Source organism: Watersipora subatra, chromosome 1 (assembly GCF_963576615.1).
Source record: "Watersipora subatra chromosome 1, tzWatSuba1.1, whole genome shotgun sequence".
Lineage (NCBI taxonomy): Eukaryota > Metazoa > Bryozoa > Gymnolaemata > Cheilostomatida > Watersiporidae > Watersipora > Watersipora subatra.
The window spans coordinates 55487452-55508726 of NC_088708.1; the positions used below are offsets into that span (position 1 = coordinate 55487452).

At 33.5% G+C, this 21275-nt stretch overlaps 1 protein-coding gene across 1 annotated transcript in view; it reads left to right on the forward strand.

Moving 5' to 3' along the window:
• Positions 1-20899, forward strand: part of LOC137389111 (uncharacterized) — a 28208-nt gene extending 7309 nt beyond the window's left edge. Inside the window, exons 7-16 of the mRNA XM_068075478.1 lie at positions 3284-3461; positions 4137-4232; positions 4681-4874; positions 5241-5557; positions 7162-7358; positions 14896-14951; positions 17038-17181; positions 18556-18668; positions 20620-20693; positions 20808-20899. Coding sequence (XP_067931579.1) covers positions 3284-3461; positions 4137-4232; positions 4681-4874; positions 5241-5557; positions 7162-7358; positions 14896-14951; positions 17038-17181; positions 18556-18668; positions 20620-20693; positions 20808-20899 — 1461 coding nt within the window. The remainder of the gene's footprint in view (positions 1-3283; positions 3462-4136; positions 4233-4680; positions 4875-5240; positions 5558-7161; positions 7359-14895; positions 14952-17037; positions 17182-18555; positions 18669-20619; positions 20694-20807) is intronic.
• The last annotated feature ends 376 nt before the right edge of the window (positions 20900-21275 follow it).

Sequence of the window (21275 nt, forward strand, 5' to 3'; positions counted from 1 at the left end):
ATCAGTAGCAGATTGCTTGACATTGTAAATACGACTTCGATGCAGTCATTATACTAAAACTGAAAACTGATTATTTTACTAATATATAAAATTTTACTTCTAAAACCTTACTATACATCTTTACTTTTAAAATGGACTAATTGAGTGGTAAAATAAGTACCTCTACAATCTAATTGTCTCAAAACTTGTTTTTATTTGGTTCAGTAACTTTGCTAATGTACAGGTTTTCTATGAATTTGTTAATGAAAGATGCTCAGTACTCTTGTTTGATTGACTTGTTCTATTACAACATTAAGATTGGCTATTAATCCTTAGGTTGACAATCTACTAACTTTTTGTAATTAAATTACAAACTATTCTAAGGCTACTTTATAAATTTTATATTCAGTATTTAATTGCTACAATTAATGTTAGTGTTTTACTTGATTGAGTTGTAGATTAGATGTTTGGACAGTTTTAAAAGGCTTTGGACTGACTAAATTTAAAACTTGTCAATTAATAGTTTGACTTCCTACAAAATCTTGAAAAAAACTATTGTTTCAAACATTGTCAAGATGCAATGACAACTATTAGATTACAGCATGAATATAGTACTCCTAGCATTATTCTGATGACAAAAAGAAAGTGAGTATATATCTATGGACTGTATGTAGGTTTAGACGTGTATGCTTGTATAGCTGAAATGTTTAAACATAAACAAAACCTTCAAATTATCATAAAATATTTGATTTTCTTGAAAAATTATTAGTACAATATAAAAGCATCGCTACCTAAAAATCAGGCTTATCGAAGCAACATAAAGATATAAATAGGTATTACACAGGCTTTCATCATTTATAATGGCAAATAGAAAAATAAATAAGCACTTTTTTATTACTTTTTATGGTTAATGTTTTGTTGTTTGTTTTATTTTATGTTAAACTATAACATAACAAGATGATAGGAAATGTAAGGTGTAATGAAGGCCCATTTGCGCAGTAGCATAGCTATTTGAGGCACAGAGCCCAAGTTAACAGATGATATTGTTAATGAAGAAAACATGGATAGTTCGAGCAAAAATAAATGAGAGCAAATCTATTTCAGAGATTCCAGCAAATACCGCTTCAAAGCAGCCCTAAAACCATCATGACTATCGATTTTTTTAGCCAAATTAGCAAGAAATTCCATGCTGATAACACACAATAGGCAACCCGCCTATGTCCACCAGTAAAGGAAAAGAGTGGAAGGAGTAATGAAAATAAGGAATGACGGGTGCTGTAATGTGTTGACAAGTTAGTTTGAGATTTAAATTGTGTGAAGGCTAAAAGACATATTATTAGTTGGTATATAGTTGTTGTAGAGACAAAACACAAGATCTTTTAAACAAAGGAGTTTATGAAAAATATGAGTTCTTGTGATATATTATTCTAAACAATCGCTTCTAGATGACCAAAATTTTGTGTAATTAGCTCATTGGAGAAGTTTCACATGATTCCAAGCAATAAACTATTTTACTGTTAAATAAAATAGTATATAAAAGCAAGAGGTATTTCTGGTAAGATCAACGAGGCTTGGTAAATAAGTCCCAAGCTTTGTTGCAGTTGTTTTTTCAATAGTTTTATGGGTCTTGACCATTTTGGTGTACTATCTATTGTGGCACCTAAAAATTGTATGCTATCCGTCATTTGTATGTTTTGTCCATTCATGGAAATGTTTTTTTAATCGAGATTTATTTTGTGGATTTTGGATCACTATGAAGTTAGTCTTGTCAACATTCAATGTTAGTTAGTTTTGATCACACCAATTTTTTATCGTGTGTAGATTTTTGTATATTATAGCTATATCTTTATTCAAGTTTTAGCGGTATAAAATAAGTTAGCATGATCAGCAAACAAAATAGTTTTAATTTTATCAGCACTTTTTACAAGATCATTTAAATATAACAAAAATAATGTTGATCCAAGGATGGATCCTTGGGGGTACTCCACATTTAATTACTAAAGGTTGAGATATCTTCCGAGATATTATAACACTTTAAAAATGATCTGGTAGATAGTTTTGAATTAATTCTAAACTTGAATGAAAAAAATTTATTTGCTTTATATTGTAGCTTATTAATCAAGATAGAGTAGTCTATTGTATCAAAGGCATATGAAAAGTCAATGAATATACCTGAAACAGATAGACTAAGTTGTTTAAAGCTGCAAAGGTAATTTTAGTGAATTCTATCAATGCTTCACGAGTTCCTTTCCCTTTCTAAAATCCAAATAGAGTTTCTGCAATAATGATTTTTTATGAGTGTAGTTATGGATTTGTTAGTCAAAAAGATGCTTAAAAAAATTTGAAAAAACTGGCAGAATAGAAATAGGTCTATATTTATTAGATAACTGCTTATTGCCTTTGTTTGGGTAAAACTTTAGCACATTTCATTTTTTTGTGGGAAAACATCCCTTTATACTCATTCTGAATATGTAGGCCAAAGGTTTTAATAACTGAAGTGAACATGCTTTTACTAACTTCACGAGAATCCCATCTATGCTTTTTGCTTTGTGTTCATTTAGATTTGCAATAACTTTCTGAACAGTACACATACACAACATAGATATATATATATATATATATATATATATATATTGAATAATTTATTTATTGAATATATATATTAAGACTATATGCATATATAAATGCTTATATATACATACTAGCTGTGCTACCCAGTGTTGCCCCAGTATTAAAAATCAGCGTATAAACAATGAGAGGTAATGAGAATTGCCCTGCCACTTGCTATTAACCTGGCGCATTCCCAATAGATAATTTAAGTAAGCTTACTAATAAAAGCTACCACATCTCATGACGTTATGTTATCACCTTACGTCGTGATGAAAAGCGGTAGCGTATTTGCTCCCACATACTGACATACATGTATATTGCCTAATGAATACATCAAACTCGTGTGGCTGAATTGGTAAGGTGTAGGACTGGTTAACCAGAGGGTCCGAGTTCAAATATCCTGTGATACGGATACTTTATTCCAAGATTTTATTAGTTATAGCTGGAATTACACACGTACCCACTCACAAACTCTGAGAAATATGTATATATGTATATACATACATCTTGTATGTATGTATATACAAGATACATGTATGTATCTTGTATGTATATAAATGTTGTATATATAAATATATTATTTTATATAAATATGTTATTTTACATAAATATATTTATTCTTGTCAACCATCTATATTATTCATCTTCTAACATAAATCAATTAATAAACATATTCATAAACACATTTGATCAGGTTGGGAATGGCACCATTGATCATAATCACTGGGGAAGACCTGAGGAAATGGATGAGCAGAACATTGCAAGGCCGAGTTATGTCTTGGGGGCTGGAGCCAGTACGAGTGGAGGGGCTGATGTTATGGGAGAGACTGCGGCAGCCTTTGCTGCTGGATCAATCTTATTTAAGACATCTGGTGAGCTTAGATACTCCCACTCGTTATGTATTCTGATCACAGGCTAAGTAGATGGTTTATGTTTGTGTAAGGCAATATTATACTGATTCTGTGAAACTCTCAGGATATGATTAAGGTTTAAAGTTGTCAGTAAGTATTTCCATGTTTGCACTCTGAGACACACCATTTTTGTTTGGAAAGTGCCTTTTAGAATATCATAACATGTGGCAACTCTGGTTTTTTTTGATATACTTCCATTTATTAGGTGATCTTTTAATTGAATTCAATATTTTAAAATTATTACCTATAAGAACTAAAGGGAGTAACACCCTTGAAAGTTAGATAAAAATTAGATAAACACTGTATTAATTATAAAATATTTAAAAGTGACTAAATTTATACAATCAGTTGGGGCTGAAATGGTCAAAAGCTAAAACTAAAGAGTAATGTCAAAACATTTAGGATTATTGCTAGAAATTTTTCAGTGAAAGTACACACAACCAGTAAGATCAGTTGATAAGCATTTTAAAGGTTACATATTGGTTAGAATCAGATGCCTAGTAAGTATCATATGGAAAATTATTCTGTGAACCAGATATAGACCGCAGGACCAGAGTGTTTAGCTCAAGGCTACATCAGAACTACATGCACTTGTACATCAGTATCTATGTACAGCAATCATTTTCTCTGTTTCAGACCCAAATTACAGCAATCACTTGCTTAACAATGCCACTTCTCTCTACCAGCTCGCTAAGAATAATGAAGACACATATAATAATGCTCTGCCAGAGGGTGCTGAATTTTATTTGTAGGTATTCAGCTGTGCATTCTTTCTGAAAATATAAACACATCATTATTCTATCACAAGCAATTTTATTCAAAAGAAAACAAGACAACTCTTAGTTGTTAAATATTGAATGAGTACTCTTTTGTGTTTTCAGGTCTTTGCTTTATCTTTTTGGAAAACATAATTTCATATCAACTTAATACATATATTTATAGGAGTTATTACTAATTATGGCTTACCTACATTTAGAGTATGCTATAGTTCTTCTGCTGTTATAATGGTGTTTATTTGTTGTTATGTTTAACACTAATAACTTTACCATAATTTTGCAAATTAAGGGAAGTTTTAAAAAAGTGGTATATGTAGGTTCAGCCTACACAATTCATTCACAGTGTGGGTATTAGAATCGAGAACACAACTCTGGTCTCTGATACTTGAATACCATTATATTAGGAGTTTCTTTGCTGATGGCCAGATCAAGTTCGTGGGAAGATGAGATGGCCCTTGCAGCAGCCTGGCTAGCCTTAGCTCATCAGGGAACTACTGAGGAGACAACTTACCTTACAGAGTCTCAAAACTATCTCAAGGATGATTTTGAACACTATATGTGGACCCTTGACTGGAATGACAAACGAGGCCTGGTAAACGTAAGTTTAAAATAAGGCAAATAATTTCATTTCAATTTTTTTGCTGATAAAAGCTTTTTACAGAAGGTTTGCCGTTTAGAACAGATTGCAAAATACAGTTTGTAGAGGCGGTCCGTATCAGTTGGTATTGGACAATTGAGTTCTCTACAAATAATGCAAATGTTAATCGCGCAAATTTTTGTCTAATTAGGCATGTTTTGTGATGAAATGAGCACACTTTAATGAATTTAAAATGTAAACGCAGGAATGAAATTCAAATAAACTTCCATTTTTTGTTTGTTAAATGGTAAAGAGTAAACACGATGAACCAAGTTACCAACAGTATACACAGATCTAAATATACTAGCATCTATCCATTTATTCTAGTTCCTACTCTACCATCAACTGCAAGACAGCCGATTCAGTGGCAATCTGGAAACGTTTATTGGACGCTGGCTTCCTGGAAATGATGTACCATACACCCCTCTCGGTTTAGCTTTTCGCTTAGGATGGGGAAGCAATCGGTATGCAGCGAACGCAGCATTCCTTTCGCTGCTGGCTGCTAGCGAAGGCATCAACGAGCAGGCATACAGAGATTTTGCTAAGAGTCAGATTGATTATATGCTAGGACTTGTCAATGGTGGAAGGAGTTATGTTGTCGGCTTCGACAGCTCGTCACCAAAGCGAGCACATCACAGAGCAGCGTAAGCACATATATAGGCATTTCTCTGTGTAGGTTGTGTACTTTTTGTGCCCAAGGCTATAAAGATTATCAATTTGCGTGTCATACTGGTTTCCTTATTGAAAAAGTGACCTGTCAAAGATACATGTAGTTGGTAAAATAATTCCTCAGGTTATAACGCTATTTCGAACTGGAGCTGGAGTTACTGGGGCACTTCTCATCCTTCCTTACTGTCTTAATACAGTAGACTAGTAAAAATTAAGCTAGTCTAATACGACGAGCAAAATATTCTTTTCTCTCTAACAAATTAAACAGTGATTGCTATTCAAAACTGTCGGCATCACTTTAGTTACTAGTGGTATTTTAACTGAACTGTCATCACCATCTTCTTGTATTAACTTAGAGCCATTAGCTGTGACTTACAGAGTAGATGGCTTCACTATACATAAAGTATAAACGCCTTAGATTGTTACGTTACCCGGTAACACATATTGGTTTGTTTTTCATATGACTAGCAATAACTTATAAATTGAAGCCGTAAAAGCATTCAAATACATATTTACTGGCTCAGCTGCAATACTGTACAATTTTCTAAGAAGATGAGCACATGTTACCCAGATTAATAGTATTTTAATTGCTAAGACGCTAAATAATAGCCCTGAATTGCTTTGGTTAGACGACTCTAGAAACAAAACAAATAATAAAGAACAAAAAACTTTTTCGATTTCATTTTAAACACTAAACCTATGTCAAGGCCACTAAAATTCTAAATTAGCTGTCTTCGTGACAGATAAAACTGTGTAACGATTATATATAACAAATATTTTTGGCCAAAAAGACAAGTTTGTAAATTAACTTTAAAAACATTCTCCTATTAGCCGGTATACACATGTTTTATTTTCATGTTCTTTGCTTAAGAGTGACCCCAATGACCTAAAAATAATCTTGATGACATGCCCTAAGCTCAGAAGTTTGCTATATAGATAATCATTCAATGAAAAACAGTACAACTTGTGATTTTATATATTTATATCTTCAGCTAAAAATGAATCCTCAATAATAACTATTGATCTAGAGATCAGTGCTGTGACACATTTGATTGTATGTTACTGGCTTGAGCCATGTGCAACTTGTTGTATTATGCATCTAGTTGGATATCAGTAATGGACAAGTTTAAAATATGTATATCTGTAATACTGCAGGTAGTGATATTATATTACACAATAAGGTCGCTATTAATTAGTGAAAAGTAAATATAGGAGCAATCTAGCCTTAGTGTTTGAAGCTTTAATGTAGCCTTAGCACCTGAACTATAATTATTCTTTCATTCCTTAGATTAAGGGCAAAGTGCTAATGTTCTAAATATACAGATTTATTTTTTGAAGTGAGTTAAGAATTTGATTTGAAGTTTATTTCTGACCTCGCTACTCCAGCTTCATTTTTGTTAACATAATTTTAAACATAAAAAAATTGTTTTAACATTTATTGGCTAGTAAAAGTAGTTTTGTTCACCTTAAATTTTTACATTTATGGGTAAAACACAATGGATCCACAAATCATGAATTTCTTTTATGTGTAGCTACAAGTGTGAATTTTTTGTGGTGATCATGGTTACCATTTACATAGGTCATGTCCGCTGCCAGAAGATGATGCCACATGTAACTGGGCAGATTTCCATGACGACGTTGACAATCCTAACACTCTTTATGGGGCATTAGTTGGGGGTCCAGATGCAAACGATTTGTATATAGACGAGAGAACCGACTTTACAAAAAATGGAGTTTCATGTGATTACAACGCCGGATTTACCGGGGCACTCGCAGGTAAGAATTCTAGCTAATACAGCAAAAGGAGGTTCACAGATATGAATCTCCATTGATATTATTTAAACGTTTAACTTTACAGATCTGAGGACATTTAATACCAATGTGAATCAAAACAGTGCTGTGGTGTCTGGGTACATTGTTGCTTTCACTTCATTGCTGTCACCTCATTGCTGTCACCTCATTGCTGTCACCTGTTTTTTTGGCACAGCTGCACATCTTTTTCCCTGTTCACTATCTTAGGGAACAGTTCCTTGAAAAATCAACTAAGCGAGTTTATTCACACATGCAGCGTATAAAAATGTATTTTGTAAAATAATGATATAAAATAGTTATGAGTGAATCTGATGGTTCAGAGCATCTGGTTCTCTCTGTCAAGTTCTGTTCCAGAGATTTTGCCTCCCCATGTTGATACTTTCATTTGTTGCTTGCCAGCAGCACCATAAAATGGACTACAGTTTACCTTCTGTATTTTAGATGGATGTGTAATAGTGGCAACGTCTGAACATTTTGATGGTTGCAGTACAGACCACTTCATTGTTATTAAAATTAATTAATCAGTTGAATAATTTGTAATTGTTTCGTATGCTTGTATGTAAGCCCGCGTAGGGTAGTTGAATTTATTATAGCCCTAAAAGCTATAGCTTACCTATATAACCATAACAGCTATAGCAATAGTTTGTTTGTATTGTTTATAGGCTTGCTACATTTTGGAGAAAGCAGTTACATGTAGAATGATGGAATTGATATGATGAAAATGACAGGCATTCTGGACTAATCTTCAGAAGTTGTCTGGAGACATAACATTCATTTAATTATACTATTCTAACTTTCTTGTAATTCTGTCGTACAATTTTTTCCTCTTTACTAAGGATTATTTCTTTGGGAAAGTTTTGACTAAAGAAGTATTGTTATTACAGCATACTATTGGTAATGTTTTCACCATAGATAGAAACACATACATCGTATTCAGAAAGTAAAATTTTTCACTTCAACAGTTTCTTAATTCGTAATAAATTAATATAGAAATATTCTATTGGCAGCACTGAATAACTTTATTTTGGATACTTGATGGCAGCATGATCTATGCCTAGGTTATTTTTTACTTTCCCAAGACATATTCATATAAAAGTTCCAAGAGTGTATGCTGAGAATCTGCTGAACCTGGTAGTCATGAGAATGACACTAGTGATAACTTTAGTCACTATTAAGTGTAAATTGATGTATGTGAAAAGGTACATATGTCTGACATCCTTACCAGCATAAGTGTGTGTAGCATGTCAGATGTGTTTCCTTGTTAGCAATAACAGTAGTAATGTTTAAAGTCACTTTACACTTACCTATTCAACATTTCACTTTACATGTACCTTGTTTATTCACTCTATTTACTATAATAACTACCTGCGTAGATTAACTGATGACATCAATATTACTCTCTAAATGCAGGATTGCCTTTAATCCACACGTGGTGATCTAAACAAAATTTTTATTTAGTGATGCTATATGAATTTAAAAGAACTGGGTTAATTTGAGTTTAGCGATTGCCCTAGCAATTTTTGGTCATTTGAAAAAGCAAATCAGTAAGAACTGCCAAGCAATAAAACAAGCATGATATCTCAAAACAAAAACAAGGTGAGAAGAGACAATTGACTTTACTTTTGTAAACATTAAAACTGTGAGTGGTCACCATTACACATTAAAGATTCAGTTGGCAGCCATCAGCTCATGACTAAACTAGTTAGTAGCTTTGGAATCAATATAACATTAAAAATACCAGTACTACTACCATAAGGTTTATGAAGTCTCTACTATAGAGTCAAAACCTCCATTTAATTTTTCCCAACTTTGTGAATAACTTGTTATTTGCAATAAACAAATAAGTGATGCCATGTCTCACTTAGCAATTTGGTGTGCACTGCCGTAACCCACTATTAGAAGTTGTGGTTCCATGTTGCTTTTATTTTATAGATAATTCCTGCCATTTTGCAGTTGAATGGCTGATTAACAATAGAGTATATCACAATATACGTAGTTAACTGCATTTTATCTTTGTTTAGTTTGCTGGAATTCACACCAAGGTGTTTTTATAGCTTGAATCTTGGTCAAAACACAAAGACAAAGACAAACACAGGATTTAGACTGAAAGATTGTAATTAACTATCAACGTTTGTGTTAGCGGGTGGTTAATAATACATAAAAATTTAAACTTCACAATGCGAAACAATGAAAATTGTTAATTTTAATTTATGCTGTTAAGTCTGCATATAGTTACTGAATACAGATGAATCATTTTGTAGAAACAATTTTTTATGAATGTTTATGGACTTCGAAGTGTAGAGGCGCTCAAAGGGACACTAGTATTTATTAGCAAAAGTTACAAGTGTAGAACCATTTTGTAGAACCTTTGTACATAGTAGAAAACCAATAAACCTAACTATGTCAAGATTACAACAAGCAGCAGCTTCGTCGGCCAACTGACCAATTACCGATGCACTAGAAAACAAATAGGGAAAGATATTTTCTCACTTTTTGTGACATCCATTTTTTTCACTGAATCAGAAGTGAAAAGCACGCAAGCATAAACATGCTTAATACTCAAATCTTGCAAATTATTTTGTTTTATGATGAACCAAAGTTGTCTTAAAATATACCTTTCTTTAAAACTCACCTTGGAGTAGACAATGGATAATAAGAACAGTATTCAGTGCAAGCTCCTAGTTATAGTCGCTATAAAATGGTCAAGTTTGAGAAAAGCCGGAGACGTGAAGTTTGATAGGTGAAGTAGCGCTAACAGCTGCAGCTGCATAAACATGCTGGCAGCTGTGTTAACAATTAACATTTACAAGTTGATATTCATTGTTGGTACCAAATGAGAAGTTGTAGCAAAGAGAACAGAATATGATCTACAAAGATAGTATTAAAATCGCAATGCACGGCCCCTAACCATTAGGTCTCATATATTTACTGTACATAAAATATTTAATAGAAATAGGATATTGCAGATATAAATAATAGCATTATAATAACAACAAATAAAAATAAAAATATATATTTCTAAGAACCTTATCAGTAATCATAAACGAGAAGGCAGCATAGCAGAGTAATGATCTACAGTACAAAAAACAATAGTTTAACGAAAAGAGAAAATAATAAGGGTACAGACATAATATGTCCTTGATGATGGTTGATAGAGGCGTTGGTAGCCAAAACTTAGCAATTCAGGGGTCAATAGTTCACATGAGCAAGGCTGAGTTGTATATTTTCAATGAGTTGATATATGTACACTCATGGATCCATCACTTGTAATGATGATTTTGCAAAAAAAAGACTTTCATCACTGTGTTGCAAATTGTATCATTGTTTTCTAAGCTAGTAATTCAAGTGGAGGTACAAGTCACAGTTTAGTAAAGATGAAAAACTTGTTTTAAAAATGCTCTTTTAACAAAAGAATGAAAAGGCATACAAAAGTCTTATTGAACCCTAGTTTAAGGGTAGATATTGTTTGCATTGTTGATCCTAAAATGAGCAGACAGAGTGAAATGAGTGAGCAGTAAGGAAACCATTCTGAGGAAAGATTAAGTAGAGGGGACACAAACCACTGGGTTACGTTAATTCACTTCCAAAGAGAAAAAGTTATACACACATTTCGACAGCTCTTAAAGAGTCTGTAGAAGAATAACTTGCGAACACAGATGTGAAGGTGGCTCATCAGTAAGTGTAGCTAAAGAGAGAACAAATGAAGTGTTAGAAAGTGTTAATATGAAAGTACACTGAGACGGCAGCTCAACTTGTATATGCAAGGCTAAGCTTTTACATTTGTATGATGGGTCTGCCGACAAGTGAGATGCTCCTCTCATAATGTGAAATGGCAGCTGAATTTCTTTCAGAGCTAGTGAAAGGGATTACATGTATTTATATTTGTTTACTCTTAGTGATGGTGATACTTATTCATTTCAAGATTATTTAAAATTCTATTTATTGTCTAAAAAGATGATAAATAAAATTTTGTTTGTTATACTGACAGCCTATTTATATTTTTATCAGTGTTTTGGCAATTCATTTAAGGTACTCTCTAAGCTGACCAAGTGGTATGTATAAAAACCAACATATTTAAGTGCGCCAATCAGTAAGATTACCTTTGATTTATGAATAGATTGGTCACTGCACCCAAAGTTTCATGTAGCTAAGGAACCCACACGCACTCTATTCATTAAATCTTAATTTCATAAATGAATCACAAGTGTGGACAGTTGGGTTAGTAGCAATCACACCTTGGCAAATTGAAAAGATAACAAATACAAATCCATTGTAAAAATACTGCTGGCGAACAGAACAATCTTTCATGACATAAATTTCATTGATGGTCGATTTATATATTAAAAAATTCATAAAGATATAGTTATGGACTACCTTGCCTTGACGCAGATTTATCAGAATTTAATACACAATTATTTTCACACAATTTTAAACATCAACTGTGTTGAATGATTATACTTCATGGAGGAGTCCCCTTTAAAATACATAGATCCAAAGTGTCACCAAAAAGTACTCATAATATCGCAAAGCAACAACAACGCCAATTATAAATGTAAGGTAAGAGTATACGTACTTATTTCAATTATGGAACAACAATAAAAGAAAGTTAAACAGAAGCACTCATTCAGACATTCTGCACTTTGATATATTCTTACATTCTAACAAGGTTGATCTTTGAGATAATCAACCTAATTTTGATCGCAGTCGAGGGCTAATAGACATTAGGATGGTGTCCTACCATTGTACCAATGACTGTTAGCTGGTGAGCAAACTGAGATATCCCAGCTAGGCCATGTCACTAATTAGAATCATTCTAAATTTGAAAACATATTTTTCTTATAACTATAGTTAACATTGTTGAATAAAAACTCATTGCACTCTTTGATATGTTTGCTACAGTTTGCAGCCAAAACTAGTTTTTATGTGCAATATAAGTGGAGTTATGAGCGCCGATCTATTGTAAGCCGTGTTAAAATAGCCACAAAGATGCTATTAAATAACATGTTATAAATCTGCATATTTATAAGTTATACATGTACAATAATAACAATCTATCAAATGATACAAATATGTATTTATGAAAAAGTGACATAAACTAATCATACTTATATTACATGCAAAAACAAAAATTAACGTTTTAAAAACAAATATTTCCATCATTTGCTCGAATAGCTGCGTTCTGATTGTTGCTTTCGATAAAACAAACATCTTCTAATTGTCCAATACCTTCCACAATATCTTCTGGCCTCAACTCTTCTTTTGCACTGCTGAATTAGTCGATATAAGCGTCGAAAGAACTTTTTAGCAGAGCAAAACTTTCACACGCTGCATTTGCCACTAATGCAACGCATAAAAATTTGCTTAGTAAACGTAACCTTTGGTCCTCAACTTGCAAACCGGTTTTTATACGTATGCCCTTCGAAGTATTAGGACCGCGTTAAACAAGGAATTACTATTAGCCTGAGACAGATAATAGTTATTTTTATGGCATTGCTTTCAAGGTTTCAATTACCATCGTGAATTTAAACCAACTTTTCATATATGTACGTACATGTACTTGGAAATAGGAAGACAGTGTTAAACAGAGAACTTCTACTAGCCTTAGACCGTTATTGATTATTTCTATGGTGTTGCTTTCAAAGTTTGAACAAAAAGTTTTGGAATTGGACAACGAGACAATTAATTGGCGTTGATATAAATGATTCATTATTAATACGTATTTGTGGTCACTTTTCTACGGATCAATTGATATTATAGGCTCATAAAGATCAAATAATGTCAAAGTGGCGGTCAAATGGAGGCGGCGTTCAATTGGAGAATGGCGGTCTATTTTTTAACCTATCTTTCAGGGTGGCGGTCAATTGGAGGTGCCGTTCAAATAAGGGTGGCGTTCAGTTAGAAGTTTTACAGTATTTAACTAGAGTTAAATAACTATAGTTATTTAACTCTGTAATTAATTATAGTTAGAGTATAGTGAGCTGAGTCTTGGAAGGTATTTACTGATGTATGTATTGATTTTAATTTATCATAACCATGACACAATCAAGACTAAAATAGCAATATTCAACAATTTCCAAGTGTGCAATTTATCAATATAAAATACAAAGAACAAAAACAGCGACAAAGTAAAAGAGAATAAAATAAAACATACCTATTAGTTTCCTCAACTCAGTTCACTAGATAAAAATCAAAACATGACACTCAGCTAAGGCTAACCATAAACTGGGCAGCAGTCCAATGTCTGTTAAAACAAATGTTGTAGCTAGCGCAATGAAGAGTACCACTGTGTGCAAACTACAGCTGTACTACTCCAGGACTATACTCTGAGAAAGGGAAACCCTAAGGCATGAAAAATAAAACTGGTTGTTTTCAAAACCTTATGTTTATTCAAGAACAAGAAAAAGATATAATAAGATTCACTCTAGACCAGTGGTTCTTAACCTTTTTCAGTGTATTTCCCACTTGGACAAACTACACTTCAAGATTTCCCTCTCTCTAGCAGCAGAAAATTGTGGTATTTTTGCATCTCCCAGATTGCAAGAGGAGGCTTTGCAGGATAGCGTTTTGCCATGCAGTCAAAATGAATCAATTATTAATTGAACTGTGATAGAAATCATATTTTATGAATAGTTTGTCATGATATACTTTTTATTTATGGAAAAATATGTTCAAGATAAACACAACAATAAAGTAATTTAATTATAATAAAAACAGCACAGTACAAAGTTAGCAGTCATGATCTTAATGGGCCCTCCACTGCTGTTTATTTTTTACTAGCTCTGGTATGTTTGGTGTATGCTTGTGTGATGCCTCAGTAGTATGGTAGTGATGCATAGCTGATGCAATGTAGACTAATTATCCAATAAGCTGCTTGATACATCTCGAGGCTTGTTTTCCGTATTAATACAGTTGTACCCACAATAAAAGCATGTATCTGCATCATGTATGTGGTGAAAATACAGTACAACAGCTATATCCTTGAAATGTGCATAACCGATATTCTCAATCTGAAGCTTGAGAATTTCCCACCTCAAATCCTCAAACTTCCCACAGGTGAGAAATTTCCCACTGGTTAAGAACCCCTGCTCTAGACTAAATTATAAGAATATAAAGTAAATTCTACAGATTTAAAATATAGTCACCCTCTTGTTCTTTTGGGAAGCAACTCTTCCACTTAATCTGCTGACACGTCTGCCTGCCATGTTGAAGCTATGCTGACAGAACAAAGCATATGAGTGAATATGCGTCTTTTTATGTTGGTTAAAAGTTAGCCTTGGTGTCCAGGAGTGAAACTAAACGTTTTAGGTTTTCAACTCCGAGTCTTGTAATTTCAGGAGTTCAGAGGTTCAATTTCAGGGGCTCTAATTTTAATCCCTTTTCTGGTGTAGATTGATACTAGATAAGAATCTTTGTACATCGCATGACACAGGTTGTTATTGTCTGGGTGTTGTTGCTGATTGAGGGTGCGGCAAGGCGTATATCCTAAGTTGCATTCTTGCAGGAATTCAATATGAGCTCCAATTACTAGCTTCTAGTGACAATCTGGCATCCTTTTATGTAATGTTCTTAATGTTCCAATAGTTGGATGGGTGGGTTGGCTTAAGCCGGCACATGATGGTGATATGTACAGTAGATGACGGAACTCTGGAAATCTATTTATGTAAGCTGAATGGTGATATAACTTGTTATTCTCTTTATGTCTATCTGTACATGGCTGATATCAGATGCATTAGCTTTAATGCATTTATATGCGCATATTGCCTACTTTTCACATTCCAAGTGAGGAGTGTTTATTTTTTAGTTATGTAAGTACATTGACAGATTAACAATTTTCCCAAATTTGTTAGTAGCATATTTTGTGAAAAGACACAAATAAGCATCATTTAAAAAAGATTTTGGCCTTATATAAGGCTGTCACGTGAATTCGTGTTTTATGTTCTTTACAAACTCAATGAAGCAAGTCAAATGCTTCCCCTCATATCTACTCACAAATGTGAAAGGTTTGAAAGAGTTTTCTTGATGGGGTGCATGCTATAAGGTACAAATAGCTGTGGTATCGTATGATGTCCAGAGTTTGCTGTCTGTCTCACTACATGATGGACAGGGTACGGAAGTATTTGATGGTTGCTCTTGTTTGGATAGCTGTGAACAGAGTTGTGGTAATTATATACATAATTTAGTTTAACTATTGAAATGGAAAAAGCATTTGGGCTCTGGTTTTGTTGTGCTACTATTTGGCAAATTTTTTGTATTTTTGTTTTTACACTGAATCTATTAAAAGGTTTTTATGTTGTTTCAGTAGAAATGTGAATTGGTTAAAACAGTTTTTTGTTATTAAAACTATGTTATTATGATGATTATTAACGTTGTCAACATTATCATAAGTTACATCTCCTACTGTTTTCTTGAAGTTAGTTTATTTTCATGAGAATTTTTGTACAGTGGCTCAACGCCAAATTATATCTGATGAAATTAATTCTATAAGCTTGAACATGTCGATGCTGGGACTATTTTTGAGTGTAAATATACAAGTATACTCATGTCATTCATATAATCATAATATAATAGTTAACTATGAACTTAACTCAAGTCAACTGTGGAGTTGGAAGTCTTTAGCATTTATAAGTACCTATTAAACTAGGTATTCTGTTACTAAGCCAACTCTTCAAACCTCAAACGCATTCATATGATCACAGGCTACCATAAAACATTTCTTGCTACAGTGAAGTTTTTTACTAGTAGATAAGATGATAAGTTTACACAGTAATTCTTGTTTTTACCTCAGTCATATATTGAAAACCCCATTGAAATTAAGTGACTGAGATAGGCCTTCACCGTCTATAAGATAAGGTTTCACTAACAACTTACCAGGTATTGCAGTTCTTCTAAACGGTTTGTTTCACTTGGTACAGTCGCCCTCAATAAGAACGTTCCTCTGTAAAAAATTAGTGTCCATAAATCTTTCTAAAATCATTTTGAAATTTTTTTTTTGCAAATAAGTTTATTTACTTTGAAATTTTACTTGTAAGCTATTTGCGGTGAGTATGATCTTCTGTTCGGAGTGGGAAATTTAGTGTACCATTTCAGCCTTACTGGCATCTGAATAATTGCTCATGTGTCTAATGATGTTATAGAAGTTTTACCATACCAACTTTGACAACCCAATTCAGTTGTCAGTGCACCTATGTTAACATGAGTTTTATTATTCTAACAACATTTTAGAAAATTCACGCTGCTATAGATGTATAGTTTCCTGTGGCCATACACATAATCTAGATCAAAGCAAATTATTTGGAGTTGTTCCACCAAACTGAATAGATTCAATGCAGCTATAACAGATAAGTCGCTTTACATTGTAAATATTTGCATTGTGTTTCATCTCGTTATCACGCAAAAATGCATTTAAATTTCAACAATTTTATCATATTTTGCAAAGTGTTGTACATAATCATACAAAGGCATACACTGCATATCTTATCAATCACATAGCTACTAATTTTATTGCCTTTTAGTTTGGCATTTTGCGTGTTTTTCAAGTTGTACATTTGTAAATTTTTTACACGCTTTTCTCTGTGCTAATAGGAAGACTGACAGAACTTGTCTAGGTTGTTACACATGTGTATTTGTGTGTTTGTGGTTTCAGCCGGTCTATGGGTGTGATGGAAGTATAAATGTCCTTGGCTTCTATTTCACAAGCTATGATGAAAGAATAAAGCTCACAATTTCACAGGATATTGTAGGATGGGACGCTACACTTATGTTTAACCACAGTACCAACAGCTTACAAGTGAGCTCATTCTATCTGTATCTTGAACTACAAATATACTCAAATTGTGATACTTGTAGTTCCAAAGTAAAGAGTTGTGGTTCCCTGTATTGATAAAACTATCGTAGGTATAGATTAAACAAATTCAAATGGCGGAAATGATGGTTGCACTTGTGTTAGCTAAAACATGGTCACTTGTTAGGGCTGCGCTGGTAACTTCCATATAGGGACTTTTTAGTGTTGTGCTGGTAATTACATCATAGTAACTGACTGGTGCTGTTCATATAAGTAGTTCAATGTCACTTGTTAGTGCTTTTCAGGTAATTAGTTTAATGTCACTTGTTAGTGCTGTTCAGATAAGTAGTTCAATGTCACTTATAAGTGCTGTTCAGGTAAGTAGTTCAATGTCACTTGTTAGTGCTGTTCATGTAAGTAGTTCAATGTCATTTGTTAGTGCTGTTCCTGTAAGTAGTTCAATGTCACTTGTTAGTGCTGTTCCTGTAAGTAGTTCAATGTCACTTGTTAGAGCTGTTCAGGTAAGTAGTTCAATGTCACTTATAATTGCTGTTCAGGCAAGTAGTTCAATGTCACTTGTTAGTGCTGTTCATGTAAGTAGTTCAATGTCATTTGTTAGTGCTGTTCCTGTAAGTAGTTCAATGTCACTTGTTAGTGCTGTTCAGGTAAGTAGTTCAATGTCACTCGTTAGTGCTGTTCAGGTAAGTAGTTCAATGTCACTTGTAAGAGCTGTTCAGGTAATTAGTTCAATGTCACTTGTTAGTGCTGTTCTGGTAAGTAGTTCAATGTAACTTCTAAGTGCTGTTCAGGTAAGTAGTTCAATGTCACTTATAATTGCTGTTCAGGCAAGTAGTTCAATGTCACTTGTTAGTGCTGTTTATGTAAGTAGTTCATTGTCATTTGTTAGTGCTGTTCCTGTAAGTAGTTCAATGTCACTTGTAAGAGCTGTTCAGGTAATTAGTTCAATGTCACTTGTTAGTGCTGTTCTGGTAAGTAGTTCAATGTAACTTCTAAGTGCTGTTCAGGTAAGTAGTTCAATGTCACTTGTAAGTGCTGTTCAGGTAATTGGTTCAATGTCATTTGTTAGTGCTGTTTATGTAAGTAGTTCAATGTCACTTGTTATGACTGTGCAAATGAGTGTCTTGTAGGTAAGTTAACTAATATCAAACTTTAATAATGAGCATGATAGATAATGTACATTAAGAAGTAACATGCTGTTCAATTTGACTTGTTTATGTCATGCAGTGATTACCTAATGGATTGTGTAGCTGTTCTTGGCTAAGTTGTAAGATCTACTCAGCACAAAGTCGTTCAGTAGAACATAGTCTTTAGTAACAGATCTACACCACCAGTTGAGTGAAATATGTAAGTACTCTGCAGGACAATGATGCTGTGGTAACAAAGCTCAGCAACAAGGTGTACAGTTTGACCAATAAGGACAGAGAAGGAGTAATGGCAGCAGGGGATAAATTTCGTCTGGATTTTACTGTCAAGTGAGCAGAGACTATTATGCCTCATTCTATGCAAATTGCATTCGCCAAAAGATGTTAGTCTAAACCATGTAGGAGTAGACAACTCCAGAAAATCTCATTTTTATTATTTGGCCCATTCACCAACATCTAGATCAATTTAATAATTTTACAGTTTACCATTGTTATCACGGATCCATCATAATTGTATTGTTACCATGGTAACTTGTCAATAGTGCCAACAAATCTCCTTGGCTTTGTTAGTGCTGAACACCATTTTCAAGTACAATATTAAATATTATTAAATCTATGTTAATATATTTAGTAACATTTATTAAGTTTTAAGTTTATATAATAGTAACGTTTATAGTTAAGCCACTTTCTATTTTGCATCATTCATTTGCACATGAGCATATATTATCTGTACTGATGATAAGTTCTATTCATGATAATTTAAGCAGTCACTGAAATTGTTTTATAAACTAGTACAGGTTTGAGGTAATTCTGTGAGCTGATGTCATATCATCTAATCAAACCTTACTTAAGCATTACACTTTCTAATGTCACATATAGTATTACAAAGGCTAAAGACAGCTTTATTAAACCATTGTTAACTGTTTTAAAGCTGTCATCAATTCATTTTGAACGACTACTTACTCAGTTATGTTTCTAATGCATGCGAAGTTAGTTAGCAAAGTCTCGGAGCCAAAGCTTTTCAATTCTTTCAAATCTAAACAATTCTAGTCACCAATCAAATCATCGTTTGCTCAAGAGCATGCGCCAATATTGATGCCAAGGATTGTCACGAGTGACAAACCTCGGCATCAATATTCATTCAGATCTTTTCCAAAAGAGGCAAGCTGTAAAAATCTTAAATGTATCAGTGAGGGAACAGAACTTGTATATACTTGCATATTAGCTTGTATGTTTTATTTTGTTTGCATATATAGTTTTATAGAAACAATATACATACTTGCATATTGATTTATATTATGCTTTCTGATTGGTAAGATAGATTTTATCATTGAACAACTGCTTATTCCATTACTTTACTTTTTATCACTTTTTGTAAAGCTAGATATTAACTGTTTGAACCTGTAATCAAGCATAATCTCTGCAACTTAGCAGGGTTAAACTCAGATGAGCTCAGTTAAGCGTGATACATTTTATGAGCAACATTTGAGTCAGAGTTGGCAACATTTGTCGTATATGTGTTCCAAGATTAAATACATGCTTTTGATATAATTATACTCTTAATTCTGATTTATTGACCAGCTTTGCTGGTTAAAATACTCTTGTTTTAAATCGCCTTGAAGTGAACAAGAAATGGAAATGTTTTCATAGGACAGGGGTTCCCAACCTTTTTCACTCAGTTCTCTTTAAATGCATTCTAATAAATTTGGTTCCCCACACTTTTAACTCACCTGACTAAAGCAACCAATAACAATTATAATTCCATTTTATTGTACATATCTAAACATTTAACAACATATTATTAATTTTTATACAGCCTGCACGCAACACACAACAATACATGACCTTCAGCATGGCGGTGAATCGGTTTATGACTAGGTTAACTTACTATCCAATCAAAATCTGGATGGATGTGTTGACATATATCTGGGTTCTGACTGCTAGCTCATTATTAGCAACTAGTGTTATAGACAAAAACAAAATGTTAAATGATGAACCTCAAACTCACATGGCATTGCAGTACATAAATTAAAAATTTAAAAAATCAGACACCTCTCTGTTCCCCCCTTGTATCATCAAAGTTCCCTTCTAGGGGAGAATTCCTCCCTGGTTGGGAATCCTTGCCGTAGAGGTAAGTATGAGAGCATGTTTTTATTCATGTTACTAATATGTAGTCGATTTTTCCCAACTGTTGTTATTACTTGATCAGACAGTTATATAACTGTCTGATCATTTGAAAACAACAGATTTTCCATGTTCATTTTAGATTTATATATTTTAGTTTAAACGGTATTGATGTCGATGGCTTTATCCCGTGCTTCGAGATAACCTATGACTATGCAGCTACCACTTACGGTTGGTATATAACGTAAAAAGGCTTCCAATAAATTTTATATTCACTCTTTTTTTGAGCTCAGTATTTATAGAAATTTTCTTTTTCCCTTTCATGCATAGCAGTATCTTTTGTAGACTCTAAATATGCTTTGGCCATTGAGTACTCCTTCCTTTTCTACAAGGCTCAACGGTCAGGCGTTCTTCCTGCCGATAACAGAATCCCCTAGAGAGGCGATTCATCAGAAAATGATGGCAGTGATGATGGCCTTGACCTGAGTGGAGGTTGGCACGATGGTGAGTCAGTTTGTGCGTAAACAGCCTCATGTGTCAGCCACTCCAATTTTTTATTAAACATCATCAAATGCTTATAGGTGATTAAGGGGGTACCTGCTTTATGACGCAGCATGTCTCCTGCTGTATGTCATATGTCACAGGTCACACATTACCATTCAAGTCACATGGACCAAATGTCATTTAATCTCCCACTCACTTCATGCAACCTGATTCAAAATAGTTGTCATGAAAATTGATATGAATATAAGCCGTTGTCACATGTCACCTGATACAAATCATATGCCACATGTCACCTGATGTAAGCCAGTC